The sequence below is a fragment of the Micropterus dolomieu genome, linkage group LG10 (genome assembly GCF_021292245.1).
Source record: "Micropterus dolomieu isolate WLL.071019.BEF.003 ecotype Adirondacks linkage group LG10, ASM2129224v1, whole genome shotgun sequence".
Classification (NCBI taxonomy): Eukaryota; Metazoa; Chordata; class Actinopteri; order Centrarchiformes; family Centrarchidae; genus Micropterus; species Micropterus dolomieu.
This window is the reverse complement of record NC_060159.1, coordinates 26,971,224-26,998,516: the sequence shown is the minus strand read 5'-3', so window position 1 is coordinate 26,998,516 and position 27,293 is coordinate 26,971,224. Positions and strand designations below refer to the sequence as shown.

At 40.5% G+C, this 27,293-nt stretch overlaps 1 protein-coding gene across 11 annotated transcripts; it reads left to right on the top strand.

Annotated features, from left to right (window-relative positions):
* The first annotated feature begins 855 nt into the window (after positions 1-855).
* LOC123977876 (sorting nexin-14-like) lies at positions 856-26,317 on the top strand. 11 transcript variants are annotated; one of them, XR_006826781.1, is made up of 30 exons: positions 856-1,059; positions 1,240-1,373; positions 3,047-3,167; positions 3,367-3,440; positions 5,111-5,189; positions 5,729-5,772; positions 5,860-5,947; positions 6,368-6,452; positions 7,154-7,310; positions 7,515-7,590; positions 7,750-7,794; positions 7,979-8,059; positions 8,301-8,415; positions 8,797-8,952; positions 10,751-10,875; positions 11,270-11,328; positions 14,454-14,586; positions 14,865-15,051; positions 16,159-16,242; positions 16,348-16,448; positions 16,674-16,785; positions 17,415-17,455; positions 18,450-18,569; positions 19,231-19,354; positions 20,399-20,563; positions 20,909-21,004; positions 22,229-22,320; positions 23,261-23,317; positions 24,186-24,525; positions 26,137-26,317. XR_006826781.1 is itself a non-coding variant. In XM_046060896.1 (29 exons), the coding sequence occupies exons 2-29, from the start codon at positions 1,246-1,248 to the stop codon at positions 26,164-26,166; spliced, it is 2,793 nt and encodes a 930-aa protein (XP_045916852.1). In that variant the 5' UTR covers positions 856-1,059; positions 1,240-1,245; the 3' UTR covers positions 26,167-26,317. The 11 variants fall into 11 exon arrangements, 5 of the variants coding, with proteins under 5 accessions (XP_045916852.1, XP_045916851.1, XP_045916853.1 ...); XR_006826779.1 differs by having other exon boundaries at positions 16,656-16,785; XR_006826780.1 differs by having other exon boundaries at positions 3,364-3,440.
* Positions 26,318-27,293: the final 976 nt, after the last annotated feature.

Sequence of the window (27,293 nt, the reverse complement as noted above, 5' to 3'; positions counted from 1 at the left end):
TACATACAAGCAAATCCACATTTATTTAATGTCTATAAATTCTGACATTGTGAATATGTAACTTAGAGCGGGTTAATAAAACAAAACCGATAATTATAGCAATATAATTTTCCTCAATAATATAACAAATGTTCAATAAAGGTTTGATTTAATGTATTTGAGTTACGGACGAGTCAGAACTTATTTTTCTATTGATATCTATTTTGTTGAGTAAAATGGGGCTGAAATTTATTTTACTCATGCATATTTGTTGAAATAAGTTGATATCAAAATTGTCTTGAATGTTCTACCTCAGATTTGTGAAGTGATTCACAGTTTGCACAACATATCAGATCCTAAGTACTTTGACAGTAATATATATATATATATATATAAATAAAACAAATTCCTTGTATGAGTAAAAATAATATATAAACCTTATAAAGGTTTAAACCACAATTAACCATCTGGTTTCTTCAACTTTCACTCAGGAGCAAAACGCTCCCTTTCAAACTTTAAATAAATAATGATTTGATATTTATCCTGATAATAATGATCAATATTAAATACTTTAAGCGTGTAAACATTTTTCACCCTATAGCCCAGCCCTGTATTTAACCTATCCATAAAGAACATAGCTAAGCAATGTTTTTATGAAAGATTTTAAATGCAAAGTACCGCAAATATTGAAGGTTTGATGAAAGACATTTAATCTCTTTCAGAAGAATGGATAATGAAGCTAATTTTGATAGGTGTATAATTTTTGTTTACTTTAAAGTAAAAGTTGTATTTTAATATGAACGGAGGTGGTGTTTTTTGTTTTTTTTGACTTTAAAACCATAAACCGGGATTACGCGTGTTTTTGTCGGACCTGGCAACCCCCCCGGTCGGATTAGACAACACTCCGTCTGTCAGGGAAGTCGGTCGGGACTTTAAAACATTGGAAAACATGAAGTAAAAACTTTCTGAAGCTGAAGAAAGTAACGTGATTTCCTGGGAGGACTAGTCCGGCCAACAGCCGAAGACTCCTGCAGCCTGTGGATAAAATGCGTTTCATTATATGACCGTTTTGTTGCCGCTGTAAGTTTCTATACAAGCGAACGTTAACCGTTAGCTAAGCTAAGTTAGCTACAACGGCTCGACCGAGAAGTTTAATCTGACATTTTAGATGATAAACCTCACTTTTATCCGGCGTATTTAATCTAAACAGGCAGAAACACCCCTTTCAAAGAGTTAACCGTTAATCCTTTCCGTCGACAGGTCAGCATGGCAGGTATTTTAACGTGTTTGAAGCGGGGACTGAAGGTTGACGTGCTGAGGGAAGCTGGCCGTCAGTATCCAGTCTTCTGCTTCCTGCTGCTGTCTATGCTCTCTCTCACCGTGCTGCTCAACAGGTAAACTGTCGGTATTATAAACTGTGTTTACTGGGCCGGAGAGTGTCAGATTATCTTTAAACACTGGCTGGGTCATGTGGTGTCTGACCTGCACACCTGTGTGTTTCAGCCGACTGAAGCTGAAGTTAGCCTCCCATTAGGCAGGTGAGGTGGCCCAGCCTTTCACTGTAGGGGGGCTGTGAGATTGACAGGCCTTTATTGTCTTTGTGGAAATGCAAAAAAGGATAATTTCACTGTGTTTTTCAATCCCAGACCACATTGGACCAAGTCCAGATCAAACAACACTGTAGCTAAAGATTTCAAATCTGGTGTAGATTATTCCAGGGAGGCTAAATATTCTTTAAAACACAGGTTCAGATGTGTGAAACCCTTATCCCTCCAGTGGAAATGCAAAAAAAGGATAATGTCACTGTGTTTTTCAATCCCAGACCACATTGGACCAAGTCCAGATCAAACACCACTGTAGCTAAAGATTTCAAATCTGGTCTAGATTATTCCAGAGAGGCTAAATATTCTTTAAAACACAGGTTCAGATGTGTGAAACCCTTATCCCTCCAGTGGAAATGCAACACCTTGACCACATTGAACAGGTCCAGTGGTACCTGTGCTTAATCAGGGCTTGTGTAAGCTACCTAAAGAGGTCATATTATCATTTTAGGCTTTTCCCCTCTCCTTTATTTAAAACTCTGCTCTGAACTGGCTGAAAACAGCTCGTTTGTAGTCCAGCCGCTTCCCTTTCAGCTACTCCGACACGCCCTCAAAACCAGTGAGCTGCAGCACACAGCTCTCCTCTCCCTTCCAAACACCAGCTACCCTCCAGGCAGTCAGTGGACATAAAGTTGTTCCTGTGATGTAGAGACAGAGCTCAGTTAAAACTTTATGGATACAGATTAATAACTCACCGCTCTGAAACTCTCACTCCAGTCCATGTTGCCAAGCTGGTCGGCAACACGTACAGCTGAACCCGAGCTGTTTACCGGCTTCTCCCTGACCCGCCCTTCTCTGCTTCTGATTGGCTACTAGTCCTTAACTAGGAACTGAGCATGTGCAACTCCCAACAAAGATCATTTAGAGACGAGATGCATCACTCCATAGCTAAAACGAAGCCTTCAACACAGGGTGAAAAGAGGAGCTGCAGCAATGTGCAGTATTAAAACAAATCTGTTCTGGTACAACCTCTGAATAAGATGTTGAACCTGAAAATGAGCAGAATACCACCTCTTTAAAACCTGATTAATTAACAGTGATGATGAGTACTTCATGAGTGCAGGGTTAATTTTGAAAATCAATAAATCATAAATCAAAGTAAATTGTGATAGGAAGTTTTTACCATTTCAAAGGTTAAATGATTAATCCATTAATCAAGATAATACCCTGCACCATTCTCCAAAATATGCAACTTTGTATTCAGCCTCTTAGAAATATTGTTATATTATTATTTTTACCCTGCTGCACTGAAAACAAATCCCACCCACTCCGGTCGTTTCGTCATTAAAGTGAAGTGTCGTGGTTTAGTTAGGTTGAGTTCATTTGACATTTTAAGAAATAGGAAAATTACTTAATGTAACTTGGAGAAGCAGTTAGCGCCGACAATCTCAGTATTTTATTTGAACAGCGTTTTTTAGTTCATTTACATGAGTTTTTAATGCTGTTTAATAAAACTCCCTCTCCAGGTATATCCACATCCTGATGGTCTTCTGGTCGTTTCTGGCCGGTGTCGTCACTTTCTACTGCTCCCTCGGACCAGAGTCCCTTCTACCAAATATCCTCTTCACCATAAAGCCAAGGAACACAGTAAGTCAAACATCTGACCAGACTTGGAACCTTCCTGACATTTCAGAGAGATTTGAGAGATAGTTGCAGGGCTGTATTTGGGACTGCACATGACGACATCAAGATTGGGCTTAGATTAATGGTGCAGCCCTAGTTTCCATACACAGATATGTTTTCCACAATTGAGTGTGTGATATATCAGGTTTGTTTTCTCCAGCAGCGGCAGGAGCAGGAGTTGTTTCCTCTGGGCCACAGCTGTGCCGTGTGTGGAAAGGTCAAGTGCAAACGTCACCGGTACGTTCACAGGATCTCTGAACAGATAAACACTTAATGAAAACTCAGCAAGTGTGTAAACAACACAAAAATGCATATAAATCTGCTCTGTTGTTATTCAGTTGCCTCTTCACGCTGTCGGAAGGTAAATAACTAGTTGTAGAGTATTTAGTTTTTATGCTACTTTATTAGAGCTACAATGATTAATCACTAACTGCTTTGACAATCGATTAAAGAGCTCATATCATGATAATTTTCAGGTTCAAAATCCTATTTAGAGGTTGTACCAGAACTGGTTTACATGGTTTAATTTTCAAAAAACACCATATTTTATAAGAGTAGCCGCTTGGCGAGCGTTACGTGAGGCGCATTTAGCTTTCATCCCTGTGACGTCACAGGGATGAAAGGGAAACGGCTGGACTACAAACGAGCTGTTTTCAGTTCAGAGCAGAGTTTTCTGTGGGAGATGGGAACTCCCTTTGGGCTTTTTCACTTTGCAAACCTGTTACATGCACATAAAAGATATAAAACTCAATAAAGGAGAGGGAGAAAAGCCAAAAAGCAGAATATGACCTCTTTAAAGGTATGAGTAATTTTTTAAGAACAAAAGTTCTTGGATTCCAGCTTGTTAATCTGAATATTTTCTGGTTTCTTTCCTCCTCTGTGACAGTAAACTGAATATATTTTGGGTCGTGGACAAAACAAGAAATTTATATTTGAGCTTTGGGAAACTGATTGACATTTTCTAACATTTTACAGACCAAACAACTAATTGGTTAATTGATTAAATACTTAATCGACACATGAAAACAATCGTCAGCTGCAGCCCTGTACTTTATATTTCTTCTTCCTTATTATATTTCAGAGGGGAATGCTGTGCATTTTACTCCCTGACATTAATATTTTATATCTTTTAGTAGATGTTGAGAGAGAGAGACAGAGAGATTTTGAACGTTTCATCTCATGGACGTCCAACATCTCTATAGTAACTTCACAACTATAGTTACTTGGCTGATCAAGATTTTACATACATAAAATATAATCTATAAAATACAATTATTTATTCTGGATTAAACTACCCAAAGTTTGTAGTACAGAGTGAATAAAGGAGGTCAATTAACCTTTTGCTGACCGTAAAGATGGATACGTTTTGTGTTATTACTTAATTATAATGTTAAGTAGGTGAGGCTTGTGTGTGTTATTGCTTTATATGGTTACTGTACTTACTTTGTATTGTTTACTCCTGGTACAGTCAACATATTTCCTTGGTAACCAAACACCATTAAAGTCTAGTTTAATTTGGATAATGTCATTTTGTGAGGACACATTAAGCTAGTTTTCCTCTTAGTGGATATTATTATGCAGTATTGCACCAGACAGCCAAAATCATTGATGATGGGATTCGGCTCAAGGCAGGTTAGACCCACAAAATTAATTACAGCTAAGTAAGTAGCCATGAATCTCTATGTCTGACCAGGGGCCTTCTTACATGTGTTTACAAAAAAATATTAATTTAAAGAAATCAAATGTGCAGCAAGGTAGGACAGAAGTGTCCGGTCAGGCATGGACACTGCTCACTAGTTCGATTAAAATGCTGGGAATTTTCACACCCGTGCAGTTTGTGATTTATGATCTCTGAGATCTAAAAGAACAGACTGATAAAATGCACAAATATATTTTACTCTTTGCAGGCCGACCCTGCTGCTTGAAAACTATCAGCCATGGTTGGACCTGAAGGTTCATTCAAAGGTGGACGCTTCAATAGCAGAGGTAACTTCAGTGGGAGGAGGTTTCATCCTGAAATTAATTATTGATTAGTCAATTAATCCAATTTATTTTTTCCTCCTTTTCAGAAACACACAACATAAACAAAGATTATCCCTAAACATTTGTTATGTGTAGTTATGAGACTATCTCACCAAGATAACATGACATAATGCAGTTTAAAAATTCACTTTTTTTATTGTTATAGATAATACTTTGGACAAAAGTACAGCTGATTGCTGTGTTTAGTTGCAGAGCACTCTCTGGTGGACAAACTATGCAACATGCTTGATCCGCCTCTTTGTTTCTTTATTAATTGTCGTTTATCGGCTGTTTTAAATACCGATTTATCTGAAAGTAGCTCATATGGGCCCATTAATATCTAACAAAATAACCATTAATTTATTATCCGTCTATTTTCTGACCGTTACTTACAGAATTCCTTTTTAATTTTGGTCTTCTGTTTCTGTAGAATAAAACTCTTCATGTATGCACATGTCATGTAAAAATGTACAGATTTAACTTCTGCTGTCCCTGATCTGTAGGTGTTCGAGTTAGTTCTGGAGAACTTTGTGTTCCCCTGGTACAGGTAACAAGTGTTTTATTGTCTCGAGAAAGATATTTTAAAAAGACACTTGTGAGGAAGTCGTTATGAACTCCCTCTTCTGGTTTTCAGGGACATCACAGATGACGAGGCGTGCGTGGACGAACTGAGGATGACCTTTCGCTTCTTCGCATCAGTGCTCATCCGCCGGGTTCAGAAGGTGACGCTTAAACATTCCTCAGACAGACAAAATAGAGCTGCTACAGGAAGAGATTCGTTTATAAGGCTGTAACTGACAATTTTCTTGAATAATCTGAATGAAGATTTGTTTATAAAATGTGAAAACATTCTCAAATTTGAGGAGCTGGAGCGAGCAACTTAATAAAACGATTCATTGATGGTCAGAATAGTTGCTGGTTAATTCTAATTTACTAATCTTCACAGCTAAACAAATTTTACCCCACTGTTTAGCTTGTTGTTGATCTAACCAGCAGCATCAGTAAAGCCACTACAGATGAAGAAGAAGAAGCAGCAGCAGAGAGTTGAAATTCAGACGCCAGTTTCATGATTTAGGCATGAAATGTTTTTTACTTTTTGTCTTTTAATTGTTTCTTTTTGTGTCTTTCGCTGCTTCTCCCAGGTCGATGTTCCTGCCGTGTTTGCTGACAAAGTGATGAAAGCTGCGATGAAGCATATTGAAATTATTGCAAAAGCTCGAGATAAAGGTATCAGATAACAAAAGTTTATTTATTTACTCTGTTATTTATATCCCTCATTTGTCCATTCACTTATATTCATTTATTAGGTTGTTTTACATTTAACTTTTAAAATGATTAATTTCACCTCACAAAACTAAACACAAAGTGCTCCAACCTTGCATGCAGCCTGTTTCTCCTGCTCGTTGTCTTATCTTCTAAATTTCAAAATGCATTTGAATTTCTGTTTATAAGTAATTTAAGCTACACTCTCTAAAAATGCGAGTAGGCAGTTGGTCTAAAGAACAAGCGTGTGGAGCCATTGTCATACTGTTTATTTTGTTTTGTTTGATTTACACTGGGCTAAGCTACGTTCACAGACTTTGTTTTTGACTGTTCACATTGTTTTTTTTTAAATGGGGCCCATATCAGACTCCAGTGTGAACCGACCCGCATGTGCAGAATAATAGTACGACGTCACACGCTGTCGTACGGCGGTCAACATTGAGGCCACAGAGGTTGCCAGTCCTCCTAAATTTCATTGCTCTTTCTCGGTTTTCTTCCCAGTGTCACAGTTCCCCCCAGATTTCCTGTGTTTGTCCCGATTTATGACAAATGTTCTCAACCTGTGGGCTTTCCAGCACATATATTAGAGTTTCTGGCAAAATGGTGAAACCGGGTTTATGATCTAGACTCTGTGTTCTGTTGTTATTGCATGTGTCTGTCTGCAGTGAAGAACGTGGAGGCTTTACAACAGGCAGCTCTGGATGAATACGGCATCGACCTCCACGTCGCTCTGCACAGCCGAAAAGACGAACTGCTCTACCTGAGGAAGCTGACCGAGATGCTGTTTCCCTACGTCATGCCTCCCAAAGCAACAGACTGCAGGTAGGCTGACACAAACCAGCTGACAGAGGCTAAATGGGTCACATCTAGGAAGTGTAAACTACAGCCGCTCCATACACGGAAGTAAGCTAACTGTCCTAAAGCCCTGAGGGGCTGTTAAATCCCCACATTGACTGTTTGATCAAAGTAAATGATCGTGTATTAAACGTTGTTAAAGGTGGTGGTTGTGTGTTTGTCTGTGTTCAGGTCTCTGGCTCTGCTGCTGCGGGAGGTGATGGCTGGATCGGTCATATTACCCACCATGGATTTCATGGCTGACCCTGTGAGTCCAGCAGGATCAATGTTTGTCTGTCGGAGTGATACGACGTGACAATAACTGGTTAAAAAAAGTTAATTTTCCATTCTGTGTTTTGCAAACTGGCGTTGAAGGTTAATCAGGACTTTTAAGGTAACACGCCGTCTCTCTTTCTGCGTTTTTCAGGACACTGTGAACCTCCTGGTGCTGCTCTTTGTTGATAATAGTCCAGTAAGTGCAAAGAACATTTCAGGGAGTACTGCTCCGTTACGTTACATCTGAATCTGTGACAAGTTCATGTACTGTAGATCCAGTTAAATATCATAAAGCACTGATATTAATTCAGTTAAATTAATTGAAACTTTATTGCATTCAGGTTTCTCAACTAATTATTTTGCTTCTTCTGTATCTCCAGCCTGAACCAGCCACAGAGCCTCCGTCTACCCTGGTTCCATTTTTACAGAGATATGCAGACATCAGCAACAAGAAGTCGTCTGTGAGAGAGAGAGTCCTTATTCACTACAACCTCAATGATTTCTGTTACAAGAAACATTTAAATAGATAAATATTACCAACCTTGTACTGCAGGTTTTGACCTTTTTGTCCCGCTACAGTGTGTTCAGTATCTTATGTATCGTCTTGCATGCGTTTATCTTTCGGCCTTATTTATATCGCGTATTTTTTAAACGTTTCCGATAGATAGATGGGTAACCTGAAGTCTCCCTCTCGTTGCACAGGTGCTGAAGTTGGAGCTGAAGGAGATCAGGGAAGAGCAGGATCTCCTTTTTCGTTTCATGAACTTCCTGAAACAGGAAGGAGCCGTGAACGTGCTGCAGTTCTGCCTCACCGTTGGTACGAACAGTCATCATAATATGTAAACCGCCCTGCAAACTTAATCCTCTGATAAAGCTCAGTGACTTAGCTAGCCCTAAAACTAGCTATGCAAGCCTATCGCAATCTCAGTAAGCTAGTTAGCCCCCAAAGATCAACATGAACGATCACCCATCCAGACTTTTTCTTACCCGCTTGTCCTGTAGAGGGTCTTTACATGCAGACACGTCACGTTTACCCTTTACAGAGGGACGACTCAGGAATGATTCCACTTTAGTTATTAGAAAGAAGAGTCGTCTTTCTTTTGCATGGGGGAGCTTCGGTGAATAATAACAATTTGACCCTGTAACCATGATCTCCCTTTCAGTCTGACTGTTTAAAACCTCTTGTTGGTTCCCCCAGAGGAATTCAACGATAAGATCCTGAGTCCGGAGCTGAGCGACTCTGAGCTGCAGCGTCTGCACGGCGAGGTGCTGGACATGTACGAGACCTACTGCCTGGACGAAAGCATCGACAAGATCAGCTTCGACAAGTTCATCGTGGAGGAGATAAGGAACAGTAAGAGGCTATAATGATTAGGGGCGGGACGAGATCACGCGGTATTAAATACGATACCGATACGATATCGAGGTTAAAAGCTGTCTCACGATATCAGCATCTGTACGAGATCCGATCACAGGGCTCTGTTAAAATAAATGGGTTTCGTATTTCTTATGTGAGGCTGAATATTACGAGCAGTTTAGTAGGGATATTGAAATAAATATTAATATGAACGCAGGCTATTAATTTTAGGTTAGTAGCTATTTTAAAGTCTATCACAGAGACTGGTCACGTTCCGCCGCACCTTTTGCAGTGTGGGTGCAGGTAATGAGGTGAGTTTCAGTTGCCTACATGTTGAGATTCAACCACTGTTTGAGCACATTTTATGGCATGAATTGATTTTTCGTTTCATTGCTTTATGGAGTTAATTTAGAACAATGTTTGGAACACTTTTGAGTGTGTTAAATAAATTAATCTTAATTTTTTTTATTCAGTGCTCGAGTCTTTTAATGTGGAAACGCCGACACACAGACGAGCTGACAGAATAAGGCTGATATTTTCATGCAGCTCATAAGAACACATCAAATCAATGCATTGTTGTAGACTACGCCTGTTCATTTAGACATTCACACTGTCGGCGATTTTCTGCAGTGTTACAGTTCGCTCTTCGTTTGTAAAATATGGCGCTCTGCTGCCAGTGGACTCGTTCATGTCTGCGATTGGTCATCTGCTGCTAACACCGCCTCTTTGGTGTGATTGGGAAACCCTGGGTTGACTTAACCGAGTTGAGAACCAGCATCGTGGTACCGCTTATCCCGATCGCGATTGTTAGGGTTAATTAATTAATTAATTAAGCCCCATAACGAAAACATATCCTGGGTATGTTGAACTCGCTTCGTGGCGCAGGCCCCTGGTGGAAACATTAAATGACGTCAGAGTGACAGAAAAGACGCAAACAAATGTGTAAAGCAACATTTCAGAATAGTTGGGTTAACTTTATTGTCCCTTATAGTGCAGTGTTGCTACATAATAAAATGTCACAAAAACAACATCACATATCACAAAACACATCAGCAAGAACCTGAGAAGCACAAAAAGAAAACAAACACAGAAGAAAATAAAGTTGTTGACAATATAGTTTCATGGATTAGTGCTAGTGTGGTTATTGCATGTTGCCCTATTGCACCAAGATTACAAGGAAAGGGCTCACATATTTATTGCACACAGTTCTGTTTCACATTATTCAGCAGCTTGCATTGTTTGCATTTTCTGATTTTTCTGTCGGATAAAAGACTATTTTCCACTCATAGATTTCATCATTGAAGATTTCTTACAAATAGTTTAAAAGTCTCGTTCTCGTGAGCTAAGTGTGTCGTCACACCCCTAATAATGATATAACTACTACTTTTGGTTTTTCATCGTTCACCCGAGACCATAGAATCTCTTTAAAGGTGCTCTCCACTAATTTTAAAATCAGTTTGTTGAAGTTTATGGGTCTTATTTGTCATAATTCATTGAATTTTTTGTGAATTATTTTCCTCACTGTTTACTGTAAGAGTTGAGCAATAATTGCAAATGATAAAAGAAGAGATGTTCATGAACACCTTGCTGCAGTGATGTACAGGTAAAACAGACATGAAACTTTGAACCACGGAGGGCAGTGAAGTTCCACTTCTCAGCCTGGTGTTGACTTACTTTTATCTTGTGTACAAACTTGTGTAGTACCTTCCTGTTTGTCTCCTGTGTAAACGTTTTACCTCTCTGAACAGAAACACAGAGTGAAAGCAGTCTAACCACACGCTGTCCTCCCTCTCAGTCGCTAAAGGTCCGTACGCCGACGTGGTGAAGCTGCAGACGATGCCCTGCATGTTTGAGGCGTACGAACACGTCCTGTCTCTGCTGGAGAAAGTCTTCACCCCGATGTTCTGTCACAGCGACGAAGTGAGACACCAAAAACTCAGTCACCCACACACATCATGCAGGTTTTGAAATATAAAATACACACCTGCTTTTATGAACGACGAGTAGAAACAAATACAGGTTTCAACTGTTTCATTGTTGCTAAATAACAAAGTTTATATATTTTATACTTCACTCCATTTTATAGGCAAATATTGTACTTTTAATTACTCTACATTAATCTCACAGCTTTAGTTACTTGTTAACTTTCATGTTCAGCTTTTAACAAACAAAGCAGATGGATTATTGATTAAACTACCCAACAGTATGAAAATTGGCTCTATCTCGAATTTAATTTAAATGTGCTGCATCCAGGACTTCCAGTCATACATTAGTTGTAATTTGTGCACTGACTGTGTCGCCTCTCTGTGTTCAGTACTTCAGACACCTGCTGAGAGGCGCCGAGTCTCCAACGAGGAACTCAAGAATTAACAGGTATGTTATAGTGCCTGTTTTTTAAATTAGACTTTTAGTTTGCTTTTAATTTGTTTTTTCACGTGGGAATAAAAGTACACAAGAGTTAAACATGTGACAAGGTGCTGGGGGGGGGAATTCCACTGAAAAACATAATACAAACATAATCAATCAATCAAAACTTTATTACAGACTCAAGGTCCAGATCTTACCCACAACAAAACATATATACATGCCCGCATACACACATTTGTACATAATAAAAAACACCTTAGTAAATCCTGGTTAGAAGAATTTAAAAATGATTTTAAAAGACAATCAAGACATATGGGATTGGTCAAGCTCAAAATTATTTAATTTTGTGAACCATTAAGCCAGCGCATTAATTTATACAAGAGGGTTCTCAAGACAGAATGAAAGGTCCTTACTCCTTCAGCCACAAACATCTCACTTGCACTACACCATCTTGGTCTCTTGAGTAATATTCTCACTGTAACATCAGGTCCTAGTTTTTGCAGACTTGCCTTTCTATAATTTGACCACAAGTGCGCAGTAGAGAGTGGAGTACAACATGCTTTGAACAGAGATCTCTTTATATCCCCTAAACTAAAATAGACACTAGGCTTGTTGTTAGCCAGTTTAAAGTCAGGATATTTTAAACAATTACCATCTTAAGTTCTGCAGATCATGGCGAAGCTCTTACTGGCATTATATTTAACATCACGTTCCACACCGAACAAATTGTAAGGAGATGCTGAACACCAGCACTACTTTATCTGCAAACATAATATGGCTCACTATGGAAATACAAAAACATACTTACTAGAGCTGACCCTCACTAGTCAAAGATTTGATGCTTCGATGGGCGGAGCCTGATTCCACTGTCAATCTCGTAGTCTAAGCTTCACAGCGAAACAGGGATCACGCCATTTTGGTGATATGGGGGTGCTCAACGTCTGATTTTACATAGAACTACCAGTTTTCTCCCAGTTAGCCTTTTACAAGACATATTCCAACGTTTAATGCTGTAAATAAATACATAAAAAGACTAACACTTTCAATAAACGTTTTTAAAGTTCGAGAATAAATCCAAAATTGTAACCCTAACCCTGGAGCGGCAGTGCGCATGTGTAGGCGTAGCGTGTGTGTGGGTAGTGGCGGAAGAGGAACAGAAGAATTATTTTCCTCACTGTTTACTGTAAGAGTTGAGCAATAATTGCAAATGATAAAAGAAGAGATGTTCATGAACACCTTGCTGCAGTGATGTACAGGTAAAACAGACATGAAACTTTGAACCACGGAGGGCAGTGAAGTTCCACTTCTCAGCCTGGTGTTGACTTACTTTTATCTTGTGTACAAACTTGTGTAGTACCTTCCTGTTTGTCTCCTGTGTAAACGTTTTACCTCTCTGAACAGAAACACAGAGTGAAAGCAGTCTAACCACACGCTGTCCTCCCTCTCAGTCGCTAAAGGTCCGTACGCCGACGTGGTGAAGCTGCAGACGATGCCCTGCATGTTTGAGGCGTACGTAGCGTGTATGTGTGCGGTGGCGGAAAAGGAGCCCCGGCCTCACTGGTGTTGTGCCGAGTTGTCCGCACCTCGCGGGACTTTCGGATAATTTATCACTGTCGATGAATCGCCCAAAGAATATTTTAGCGTTTTTAAACAGCCGGCTACTTGAAATTGACCCGCGAGGAACCGCGTCGTACACGGAGCTGTCGGCAGCACGGCATGCACGCAAAACTCTGCACAAGACCGGTGGATGTCAGGAGAGAGAGAGAAAAGCCTCAGTTTAGCTGGAAATTTACAGTGTAAGTTGAATGAATAGAGTCTGCTCTGAATCAGCTACTGTGTGTAACCCCCCTCCCAGCTCGCAATCTAAAGCGCACTAAACCACACATGATTCAACACTGGAAAGGTGTTTTGTTTTGACACTGTTCCTGCATTTAGTAGTAGAGAACAGCCCTCTATAAGGTTTGCTCCCTTGAAGGTCTTTTGTCCAAACTGTCATCATTAGTTGCTCTTGTGCATCCTATTCCAGAAATAGCTTCAGTTTGGAAGAAAACAGGTAAGTGGGTATTCGGCATGTTACCTGGCCTCACAGAGTCTGCTGCTTGCAAGATACTATATGCAAACAACCAGTGCGCAGTATTATAATCATATTATGATGCATGCAGATACGGTATAATTCAACTGTACGCTGCTCTGTGGATCAAACATGTCTCCTGTGTAACAAACTAGTCCTTGATTTACAAATCTTAACGTCATGAGCCTCTGCTGGGCTTTTGTCTGTGTGTGCGTGTCACGCTGATGCTTGCACTCTGACTTTAACTCCATGTTTGAGATGATGGATGTTTGTCTCCGACCGGGATTGGAAGTTTTCTTTTACCTTAGAATGAGACTTTCAACCTTTTAACCTCAAACTGACGCTGACATGCAGCAGCATCGTGATGCATCACTGTGTCTTGTTCAGTTCAGTGTCTTGACGTTACAATAGAAGCTTTGCTTTGTCTCCTTTCCAACATGGCCACTTGCAAACATCTGTAACTCCTTTAAATAGGGCTAGGTATAGTTTGTTTTTTTTGTCTGTAACTTTGCCAGTACAATACCTAATTTTCTATATGATACCAGAGTAATATCTTCCCTCACATAGAGGAAGTAAGTGAAACTTCTCAAATGCATCAGAGGTTCATTTTGTTTTGCACCATGAGAACATTCCCTCAATAAAATACAGTCTAAAATGCGCAAGATATGTGTTTAAATAAGTAAATATGGAATGAAAGAATAGGCACTTTAGGCGCCCACATATTGTCACAACACCTGGTTAAACGTTAGAAAGTAGTTTTCAAAATGTACAAGCTGCTTTTACCGGTGGGTAAAAAAGACATTTAGCTGTCTGCATGTCTGCTGCATGACTGATGCACCACACAGAGAAAGTCCGTTTTTTCCCATCAGTTGTCATAACACGAATGTAAATGCTCTGTCAACGAGTCATTTTACAGTTTTCAAACACCTGAGCGTGATAAAGAAGGATGGAAACAAAGCTGACAGAATATTTAGACTGAAGAGATGAGATTAAAGGGGTCGTGTTGTAGTCGTAATGCAGGTTAGATGCGTGCATCAGCGTATTTCTCTGTTCACCCCAGAAACGCGTCAAAACGAGGCGAGTCGTTCGGGATCAGCAGGATTGGCAGCAAAATCAAAGGTGTGTTCAAGAGCACGACCATGGAGGGAGCCATGCTGCCACCCAGCGCCATGAACGACTTCGGCGAGGATTTGGTGAGTGTGTCTTTTTCACGGGTGTAAAATTAGGAGCTGCGATGAGAATCTCTACCTCCTGTTGATGGTTTGCAAAACGAAGCATTTATTCATCTACTTTCCTTTTATCCTTTCTTTCAATACATCCATCTACTCCTTTTATAAATAATTTTATCTGTCCTCCACTCACACAATTTAGGTGTTACGCAGAAAATTACACATAATTTAATTTAACCTCACCAAACTTCAAAGTAAAAGTGATTATTTGTTCCTCGGTTTGGCTCTTTGTGTCCCTGCAGGTGGAGGAGGCGACTGTCGTGATGGAGGACGACTGCCCCGCCGAGCCGGCCAGCACACCGGGCGCCCTGAGGAACCTGTCGGCCTGGAGCATCACCATCCCTTACATCGACATCTACGACGACGAGGCCAAGAGGGAGAAGATCCCCGTCTTCTGCATCGACGTGGAACGCAACGACAGGAAGGAAGGTGAGCGAGCGCGAAACACAAGCCTCTGTCACTGCACTCTACCGGTATGTGAACGTAGATCTACAATGCTGAGCCGTTTCATGTCATAGAAACATACTTCACTTTGCTTTCAGAAACCACGCTGGCTTCATTTCACACATCACACCAGCACAAAACCATTTTCCAGTTTGAAAAGCTGCAGCTACATAGCAGTTTATATGTTTCAAGCGTGTGTAGCAGTTGTACATTCGACCCAGCATCTGAACACAGACTAAAACAATCATCTACTAAATCAAACTATGAGACGAGAGCCTACTGACGTCTACATTTATCTAAATTGTTTGGTAAACCCAAAACGCGTGTCACTCAATGTGTGTGTGTCATTAAAGGAATGTCTCGGTATTGTTAAACCTGGTGATGAAAACGAAGTAGTGGAGTTTGTCGTGTGTGGATTAGAGCTGCACAGATTAATCGCCAACTATTTGATTAATCAGTTTGAGTCCTTTTTTAAAGAAAAAAGAAGTAAACGTTCTCTAATTTTCGCTTCTTAAATGTGAATATTTTCTGGTTTCTTTCCTCCTCTGTGACAGTAAACTTAAAAAAAAAAAAAAACGCTGAGCGACATTTTTCACCATTTTTTTTACAATTTATCGACCAAAAAACGAATCAATTAATCAAGATTAATGATAAGATTAATGAAATGAATCATTAGTTGCAGCCCTAGTACGTCGAGGAGCTGCTAGCAAGACTTTATTTCCTAACGTTACTCCAACACGACAAACTCCTCTCTCCAACTCTGACTCTCGTTTGCACTGTCGTCTGCGACCTTTTCAGCTGCCGGCTGAAACCATTTACTGTACGGATTCAAAGCCTACGAGTCATTACAACACCAACGTAGTGAATATAGGCCCCAGGTTTCCCTTTGAGTTGGTCAGGAGTAGGAATTTGTTTTGACTGATAATTTTGATCCAGGGACAAAAGCAGCAGACAATTGAATAACTAATCAGATTTATTTGCTTTCAGACCATGTCCAAATGTCAGTGGAGTCTGTGGCTCGAGTCATCAACTTCCCCACGCGTTAGCCTTTAACAGTCAGACATGATGTAATTTGTCGCCCTCTTCTTGCAGCTGGTCATGAAACTGAAAAGTGGTCTGTCTACAGAAGATATCTGGAGTTCTACGTACTAGAATCCAAACTCACCGAATTCCACGGTAACTCTAATGACATTAGCCCACAGCTATTTGAAATATTTCTTTCCGTATATGTTCTCCATAAAGAGCTACATGTGAATGTTTTATTCCATCAATATTTTCCAGGCACATTTGCAGATGCGCAGCTTCCATCCAAAAGAATTATTGGACCAAAGAATTACGAGTTCCTCACATCAAAAAGAGAAGAATTTGAGGAATATTTACAGGTATTCAACCTTAATAGAAAGCACTGCATGCTTGCTTTTGTTCTGCACGCTCTAGAGTTGGGTGAGAGTTGTAGTGAAGGCTGTCAACACAATTAGAAACTCATGATTTAGTACTCAATGCATATTTTCATGTTTGTACCATTTATCAGATTTGATCGTTTGTGTTGCAGCAGAACAGCAGTTGAATTAAAGTGTAAATGTATGAAGCTGCTGGTTTGTGTGCAGAGACTCCTGCGGCATCCAGAGCTCAGTAACAGTCAGCTGCTGGCAGACTTCCTGTCTCCGTACAGCATGGAGTCTCAGTTCCTGGACAGGATGCTGCCTGATGTCAACCTGGGTACGTAAACTTCACTACTTTACTTGACGCAGACAACAAGAACTGTGATTGGTCAGCTTGTTAGCATCGCATTCCCTCCATGCCTTCAGGAAGTGCTCTGCAACCTCCGTGTTGCCCTGCTGGGCACTGAGCAGCAGGTAGAGGCTTTGACAACATTCGCAGGTCCCTCCGTGAAGGAGTTGTGGTCGTTACTGTTGTCCAACCAAACCTGATTTCATACAATTAGAGATTGTGTAATTGTAGATTGTGATTCCAACATATTTTCGAGCCCTGCGACTTTTAGAAAAGAACAGACAACATACTTCCCTACTTGACAAATGCTTGCGTCAAGACAAGGTGTCAAGTCAAGGTGCAAAAACTAAACCCCAACCTGACCAGGATTAGCTGATCTGCACCGCACAGACATGAACCACAGTCTTCAACCTGGGCTTCAGATCCCCCAAATTCAGTCCACTAATAAATGTGTTCTTTTTATCTAAAGCGGACCTGCTGCCTTAAGAGTTTTCTCCTTCTACCTTTTCTAAATATCACCTTTCATCATCATCATCTTTTCTTATCGGTGCCTTCAGCTTTTCCTCCTCCCGAAAGTTTATTTATTTTAGATTGTTAACTGAGTCTTTGTTTTACAGGAAAGATTTTCAAGTCTGTACCAGGGAAGCTGATGAAAGAGGTGAGTCCCTCCTGAGCTGAAATGAAGAATAATAATGGAGGTATTTTTAAATATTTGTACACCTACCTACCTACCTATAGAAATTCTCCAGTGTTTATGCTCAGCTGAGCTAACAGACTGCCTGCTGTTGCTGCACATTTACAGTCCAGACATGAGCGTGGTAAACTACTCCTTCTAAGGTATTGGCTGTCCATTTAAAACCAGTGCATGGAAAACAGACACTCTCTGTAACTGTTTACATTTTATATATAATGTCAGTTCAACCAGCAACCACCTCACGCTGCATAAAAGAAGTTTTTGTGATTTTTAGAGGGATGTGAGCGTTCAACAAGATGTAGTGGATTTTTTTATGAATCATGTTAAGCCAAAAACAACAACAATATTTGCACAAAGGAAATACTTATTCTTCTGGCGTGAAGCTTTTGTTTCCCCAGCATGAAATAACTGTGCAGGGAGTAGTGATGATGGAAACTTCCTTTTAATCAGAGGACCAAGAGGAGTTCAAGTTAAGTATAATCAGTAAACCTCCAGCCTCCCACAGCCTCCCGAGGTGCTGCTATGTGGCTGACCTCTGGGTGTGGGAGTGGAAGATAAGACACACACAGTCACCTCTTGAGAACTTTTCTTTATTCTCCCAGAGCTGTTCAGTCAGTGCAGCCTGAATTTCCCACATAACAGTTCAGTCCAGGATCCTCAAGGGAAATCAGGCTGAGCAGAAATGATTAAAGTTGCGTTTTGAAAATGATTAACTTCCTGGAAATATATAGATCAGCTCCAACATGATCTGCTCACTGTCTGTCGCCATTGTTTGCAATAGCCTCCTCCAACAAAGAAGAAGAAACTCAACACAGTGGAACATAAAAACCCCGCCGCCAACAAGAATAAATGCTCACAGCGGCACGTAGCCAGCGCCCTCCGTCAGTGCTGTGACCAGTTCATCGTGACGCAGGTGATATTAAACAGTGAAACTTAACTGACGTCTTGTTTTTTCCAGAAAGGACAGAACCTGGAGCCTTTCATCCAGTCCTTCATCAACTCCTGCGAGTCGCCAAAACCCAAACCCAGCAGACCCGAGCTGACCATCCTCAGCCCCTCAACCGAGAACAACAAGCGGGTAAAAAAAAAAAAAAAAAAAAAAAAAATTAAATTCTTCTTAACACAAACTAAACATGCTCCCACCAGGCCTGGATATGAGTACTCTTTTTGTCTCGTGTTATCATTGCTGGTAAATCCCCAAAGTCCTCAGACTGTCTGACACTTTAATAATCAGCTTCAAGAGGTAAACAACTCAAATCAGAAGCATTTTATCTGGAGCTTTCCTGTCGGTTTAAAAACATCCATTTTATCAGGTCTGAGAGGAAAAGTATTTCCTCTGTCCTCAGGGAGGAAGACAAGTCTGTATGATAAGAGTTGGGCAGGAAACTAATTTTGTTAGCACAATATATAGACTGTTAAAACCTACATTTACATCCACTCTAATTAGGTGATTTCAGCCCAAATCCCAGTATTGATTACAGAATTAAGTCCAGTCCGGAGGAACAAGCTCTCCCCCTGCAGCAGCGTAATGTCGCTTGACGCAGGAGCACTTAGAGTAACGTTTGCTTTAAATTACGCTTCAATGCATTCCTGCCACAAGTTGATGTTAATCTTCACAAAGTTGAAGGCATGTTTACTTCACGTGACTCCGCAGATCAACCCGATAAGTTTCAAGATTCACATCCAGTGTTGTTTTTAATCCTAATATTCGTGACTCTCGCTGATCATTCGCTTTGCAGCTCTTCAGCGACCTGTTCAAGAACAACGCAAACCTGGCAGAGAGTCTGGAGTGGAGAAGCAACCACAACTGCTTCATGGATATGGTCCCTGTTGACGGCATGTATGACTACATGATGTACGTCGGTAAGTGACGGTCACCAAATCAAACTCTACTGAAATATAACACAGTGCTCAGCAAATTTGGTTTCTTCCAACAGACCTTTTGACCTTCTGCACTTCCCCCTCGATACCAAGAGCTGAAACTTATTTAGAGGTGTGAGACTAATGGAAAACATCTGAAGGAACTTGTTTCTGAACAGACGTTATTTTTCTCAGTTTCAACAAGTTACAGGTTTACTGACTACATTTGTGTCGTTTCTGTTAAAGAGGAGAGGAAGTGAAAGAACAAAACAAACACGGCAACACCAGATGGGAAAAAAAAGGATAATGAAGACAATAAATCAGAATTTCACAGCTGTTTTAAGGCAAGTTTATTTGTAGCGGGACTAAAAAACACACAGACAAGTCTATGATTTGAAAGGACATAATTTAAAAACACTACAAAGAGAAGAAAAAAATCAAATTAAGTAGAACTAGAAGAGTGCAGATATGCACCAGGCCTGGTAGCATCGAATGGCGTGTGAATGACACACCGGTGTCTTGTGTAATTTCACGCCATTTAGCACCACTCAACTGCGTCTCAAGCGTGTCATTTTACACGTGAATTTCAGAGGAAAAACCATCAGGTGACAAAGTCAGCACGGGGATGAGGTCAGAAGTTAGATTTAAATATAGTTAGGGTACATTAAAAGTGATTTACAGCAACAGTTTAACACCAGTTAGCGTCATTGTCACCACTGTTAAGTGTTTTTTAAGTAAAATTAAGTAACTAACACGCCAGCAGTGAAGACAAATAGTAAGAAAAGATGAACACTGAGGTCTGCACTGTTCTTAAAGATGTCTCCACAAGTCTTGATTGCTTCCCGTCATCAGTTGTACATATCAGTGGACAGATTTCCACCATCATTCTTTAAAATACTTAGATTTTTTAAAACGTCCAGTGTCCAAAAACACATTCCTGTCCCGTGTTTATGGGAAACTGTTGCCTCAGATACAGACACAGCTTAGTGGCGTATGGAAGCATCCTCACCAGTGTCTCTCTCTCTCACTCTGTGTTTTGGGTGACAGGTCGTGTGGCGTTCCACATACCGGACTGGTTGCACCACATCCTGGCCGCGGGGAGGATCCTGTTCAAGAACACCTTCGAAGCCTACATGGACCAGTACATGCTGTCTAAACTGGAGCAGATCCTCCAGGAGCACCACCTGGTCTCCCTCATCACACAGCTCAGAGGTGCGTCTCTCTTTCCTCTTACAGCCCAAGTATAAATGCACAACATGTACAGATTCCCACTAAATACAGGTTTGTTAAAACTCTGAGGATGACTGGAAGTAGTTTTTGAACCACACATTATAAAATGTACAATTAGTTTTCTGCTGAAATTATAATTAAAATTGAGTTACCAGGTGTGGTTTTTACGTGTGATGGTTTGAGAATCTGCAGTCTGTGCAGTTGTTGTCTCTCCTCTTCCGTCTTTGAACTACAGAGACAGAAACAACAATATATCTTTTGGAAGAACAAATATAAAAAGCTCAGAATGGGCTGCTTGATGTATTTTGTGCCGATTTATTCCCGCAGACGCCGTCTTCTGTGAGAGCAGCGTACAGCGAACCACAGAGGACAAACAAGTCAGAGCCAAGAAGACCTTTGAGGAGATGATGAAGTATTTACCAGGTCAGTTTTCATCCAACATCTCATATTCTGCGGCAACGTTTTCTTCATGTGGTGTTCAGTGTTTCGCACACGATGTTGAGACTGTTGGGCGGTCTTTGAACACTCTGGGAAGAAAATTTTGTGCAAAATTAAGAGGCTATCTATGAAGAACTTTGCACTCTTGTAAACAATGTTGTGCTCTAGTAAACAAAACTAAACCCACTGGATGAAACTGCAACAAAAGTCAACAAATTTATTGAATGTTTTTCCAGCAGTCCTAAATCAATAAAGTGAAGTGTTTTACTTTTAATGGAAACATGTAATGTGTTTTATACTTTCTGCGAATACAATCCAATTAATCTTATTTCCATCCTGTACAGACGCCTTATTTTGTAAACCGGACGTTGTCACATGTGTTTCCTCCTCGCGCTAAATTCATCCAGTCCGACCTGGTTTGATAAATAATGTTGTATGTGGTTCTCGTACGGCGTAACATGAAGACTTCACAGCCTCTCTTCAGGCAGGACTCTCATACTGCAGCACTTGTCTTTGTAAAGAGACAAACTGACAGGATAAAGTCTCTAACCTGCCTGTCAGCTCGCTCTGGGCCGCTTCACTTACCGTAAAGGCTTGAATACGTGTGCACTCCAAATGTAGGTGTGACTAGCTTAATCGCCTTCTCACAAACAAGTGTCAAAAAGAGACCGTTACCGTAGTTAACTCAAAAGAAAAGTGGTTGTCTCGAGCCTGATTATAAGTGTTTGAGCGAGCGAGCTTAGAGTGCCGTGGAGCAGCGCCCACAAAACACAACGTTAGAGGTCTGAAATGTTATGAGATGTGTAAAATTCTTTCGGTTCATTTTGAAACTATGGCGGGCCGCTATGGTCTCGTTAGTTAATGGTTGTGGATCCTTGTGATTGTTAAACTCTTAATATTCCATGACTGTTTATTAAAAATTATTTTCCGTCTCCCCTGGATTCTAAAATCAAGGCCTCAGTTTCACTACGTGTTCTCAGAAATACACTATCATGTGAGCATGTTCCTTCCAAGTGAGTTGAAACGTGGAAGGAACAGATGTCGGAGCATTTAAGTGGTCGCCTCAGACTAACGTGAATGAAAAGAGATCCCACTCGTTTCTGATGTGCTTCAGGCGCATCTTGCATGAAAACTTCAGGTGAGACTGAGAGTTCAGCGAAACACACCGTGACATCAGTTTAATAAGAGCGTGTGTGTTTTTGATTTCAGACTTTGTGGGAAAGTGCATCGGCGAGGAGGCAAAATACGAAGGCATCCGGCTCCTCTTTGAAGTATTCCAGCAGCCGCTCCTCAACAAGCAGGTAATCAGACGGTCTGAAACCTCCATTGTTCTTATCGGCCAGCAGGTGTGTCCTCTGCTGGTGTGTTGCTTCTAGAGATCAAACGGTATGAAATTGTATTATATATATTTGATATAGTGACCAAAGTTACCACAGTATTGTTAAAAGGTTCAAAAAGTACAGATACCCACACTGAATATAATTATAAAGTGTTTGAATGAGCCCATCACAGTTTACATCAATACAAATGAGTCTTATGAAGACAGATAAACATTTGACGTAACCACACAGGAGTCTGGTACAGCAGCGTTTCTCCTGTTGGGACTTTGCCCAAATAAAATACTGTTTAAAACTGGAAAAATACAACCACGATCTGATTTTGATGCTACGTCCGAGGGCTGGGCAAAAAGGTTATCACGATAAATGTCGTAAACGTTATTTCTTTCAAGTTTAAAGGCTGATTTTTGCTCCCGAGTGAAAATTGAAGTAACCAGATGGTTAATTAAACTTATCTTTAACACTTGAGGCCAAACAGTGGATCACTTCACAAATCTGAGGTAGAACATTCAAAACTATGATCTTTTTCAATAAATATTTTAATAGAAAAATTAGGTGCTAATTTGTTTGATTCAAATTAATTGAAGCAAATATTTGATATATTGAACATTATACTATTATATATTATATTGTTATTGAAGAAAATTACATTGCGATAGTTATCACTATTGTTTTATTGCCCAGCCCTACATGAAAGTTCTTGACACTCACTTAAAAGATTTCTCTGTTGTAAATGTGATATGATTTTAATAACAACAAAAGGTCAAAAAAAAGATGCAGAATACTCTGTGGTATTTTAGTATCTGTATTATAAATGATTGTTTTCACAGACCAGTGGCGCACACACGCAGATCCAGGTGTCCTCTCTAACCGAAGTGACAATGTTTTGCTCGTTTCTCCTCAGATGACGTACGTCCTGCTGGACATCGCCGTGCAGGAGCTTTTCCCTGAACTCTGCAAGGTAAACAACTGAGAGTGGAAAATGTAAAGAAATAATACAGGAAGTGATTCAGCTCGCTGTCTTATGTTTGTGAACATGTAGCATGAATTCTTAAAGGCAGGAGAGTACTCCAACATCTGACACGGGAGATCCATCACATTGTGAGCATCAGTTCTTCCCACGGCATGTGAAATATGTTTGAATATAGTGTAAACCAGGCCTGGCGCTCTCTTCAGTTGTGGTAAATAAATGCCCTGCACGCTGTTACAGTATGTTTAGTCGTTGTGTGTAAATATTAAGCCCAGAGAGGAAGTTAGGTGCTTTCATTTCTGGATAAATCCCCCCAAAAAACAGCCGAGGGAATCCTAAAGAGATAAGAAGCGATGTTTAAATGTAAAGTTTGTGCTGCTTATTTGCGTATTTAAATTTAGTGCAGGTGTTTCAGCTTTCACTAAATTATTATTGAACCAGTACAGATTGTGTAACGTCCCATGATGCAACAAGGGCATCGGTGAATTCAATAGATCTCTGAATATGAAGAGAGGATTGTGCTTAGAGTTTGGAGCTGAGATTTACAAGCTGAAGCGGAGTCACAATAACAAAATACTTTCCGCTTCCTTTTTAAAGGAATAGCCTTTTTTCCGAGAGTGAGATGGAAATCATTACGTACAAAGGTTAAACGTGTCTCAATTTGGATACTTCCGTTAGTACACCAACATGTAGTACGCTATGTGTGTGTAGTGTGTACATTTTGACAGGTTAGTGTTGTTTTTAATCAAACATGGCCATTGAGCATTAATGCCTGGTGCACCTAGAAGATCTTTAAATCTTAACAGATATTAAAAACGTGGGACACCACAGACGTAACGACAGAATGAAACTGTTTCAGGGTGGTGGTTCCGGGGACTTGGGATCTCACAGAATCTCACGTGATCACAAGGGACTTCAGACGTAAACAAACATGGAGGCAGACTGTTGTCGTCAGCTGGTTGAAAACAAACCAACGAAAGAGAATCCTACTGGATGAACTCGAGGCTGAGAAGGTGAAGTCGGCAGGCATTTTATAGAGCAGATGCACAACACGCCGGGGACGCTTCCTCATTGGCCGCTCCGGGTTTCCGGGATCATTTGGGCTGATAATCTGTTCCGACCAGCCTCGGCTCAGGAACCACCCTGTGATTGTCTGGAGGACAAATTGGACCAAAAAATCATCCCAACTCTCCTCTAATGTGAGGAGTGCAACGTTCGACTGCTTCTTCATCTAAATCTAATGGCAAATTGTAACTTGGCGGATCACCCGCCAAAGTATCTGCCGGCTTGTTTGCTCACCTGACTTAAATATTTTAAAAAATGAATAAAAAAGAACTCACTTTTACAATCGTAAATGTATTTATGCTGTCAAGACAGGGCGCGACTTGAGACACAGCGGTAGCCTCGGGCTGTGGTTAGCCTAGCTTAGCATAAAGCCTGGAAGCAGGTGGAAACAGCTAGCCTGCCTTTCCCCATAATTTGACAATATACCCAACTAAACTTCACTCATGAATCCCTTGTTTGTTACGTTGGTGCACAAACAGAAAAGCGACAATTCGATTCACAGGTATTGATGAACTTTGGACAGAGCCGAGTTAATTGTTCGTCTGACTCTGAGCCAAGCTGTTGACCTGTTACGTCATATGATTAGGTCAAATGAAATTTCTCACGTGCCGTCAGCTGTAATATTAAACATTTCACACTTACTGAAGTGAAGTCGCATCTTCAAGACGACCTTGATGCCGTTAAAGTGAACGTTCAGAACTGAAACTCCTGAAGCGAAACTTGAGCTTCCCATTTCTGTTTTTCTGTCTCATATCATTTAGGGGTCCACGGCAGATGTAGCATGTGTGAAAGGCCACAATGACAATAAAACAGTCAGATCAGAGGTGGAAAGAGTACTAAAATATTCTACTTAAGTAAAACTAGTGTTACATTGATGAACTTTTACAATGAACTTACTGGTATAAAAGTCTGCTAGTAAAAGTAAAAAGTAGCTCACAGTAAACATTACTTTTTTTTAACCTAAAACATACCGATTTAATATTTATACTTAAATAGAAAGCATAATGACGATTTAATTAAGTTTGACAGATACAAAGCAATCGACGCAAAACAACGTTAAAGACTTTGTTATTAAAAGAAGTTTTGTTTTTGCTTCTTTATGAAACTGTGGCAGAACAGCTCAGACGGCGGGCCGCACCGGGCTGTATGTGAAGTTATGTCCCCATTTACATTCAAACAGGTGGTCATTTTAATGGGACATCATAGACGTCAGCACCATTAACTAGTTAGGTTGCTAAGGCCAACCAACATTAGCAGAGTCATGCAACGATGTCTTTTTGGCTAATTTGAGCAAAGCCTCTTAATAAACTGAAAACTTTAACCAGCTACCTTGTTTACAAGTAGGGCACGAACTTCGGGGGAGGAGCGTGATTCCTCTTTCTTAAATCTCGTTTCTAAATCTTCCGTATCATCATGCGTAACTCGTTCCTTCGTTGGATGAAGTTGACGCTCCTGTTTTACGCATGATCAGGAGCCACAGACGGTAGACATTTAAAATGTAGCACAATACTTTAAACAAAACATACTTAAGTAAAAGTGAAATTACAGATTATAAAAAACAACTTTAAGAAGTTCAAGTACACAAAAAACTACTCAGTTACAGTATTTGTTGCTTTCCCCCTCTGCATTTGAAAATCTGGAACTAATCAATTGTTATTTTTTCTCAAAAGTGAGAAATGCTGCTGTCAGATGAACTAAATCAAACTGATAAACTGAAGTGAACCACCTTGATGTTTCCCCCTCAGCAGGGAGTGAAGGAGCCGATGGTCGTGTGACGCAGACGATGTACCCAACACTGGATACTCCAACGTCCCGGGTTTATAGAAGAGCAGTACTGAACTATTTCAACACCTCTGGGATCATTTTTACATTCCAATGTATTTTAATGCACTAATAAAAAGATATATATTTATTGATGTCCCTACAGATAACGCTGTCTGTCCTCTTTTCCTTTCACCACCAGTGACGAGATTTGTTTAGATGTTGGCAGATCAGAAACCCTCACAGGTCGACTCCAGGTTCAGGTTTAAGATGTTATTACCCGTTTTTTCTTCCTTCTGATGAACCGTGCAGACAAATGCTTGTGGCCTGGGTTACGAAACAATGGTGGAAACACAGAGCAGATGCTGGACAGCTGTTCTCTGGCTTTGGTATGAAACATCTGGATCTGGTTGTTGGGAGGACAAACTTAACATCTTTCCTGTGATTTCTGAAGCAAGAGAAAGTTATTCAGACACGCGTTTTCTTAAATTATCAAAAAATGGATCTGCACTTAAAAATGACCTTTTGAAACCTGCAGTGGAACAGATGTCCAGGGTGACTCATGAAGACACAGACTCCCCCTGGTTGCGTGTCCAAATGTCCTTGGGCAAGATACTGAACACCGAATTGCCCCTGGCGGCTGTTCTGCCAGTGTGTGAATGTTAGTTTCGGTTTGAGCACTGTATGAATGTGTATGACTGGTGAATTCAGGTGTAGTGTAAAAGCGCTTTGAGTGGTCGAAAAGACTAGAAAGGCATTTACATTCACTCCTAATTCCTGACAGGGAACATTTTACAGGTCAGCACCCAGAGGTGTGACGCGTTCGCTTACCGCGGTACGTGCTGGAGTACGTATGAACAATATGTTCACTTACCGCGGTACGTGCTGGAGTACGTATGAACAATATGTTCACTTACCGCGGTACGTGCTGGAGGACGTATGAACAATATGTTCACTTACCGCGGTACGTGCTGGAGGACGTATGAACAATATGTTCACTTACCGCGGTACGTGCTGGAGGACGTATGAACAATATGTTCACTTACCGTGGTACGTGCTGGAGTACATTTAGAGTACAAGACTACAAATCTTTGAACTCAACTGAACGAAGTGATTCGAATCAAATGATTTCTGATTTCCA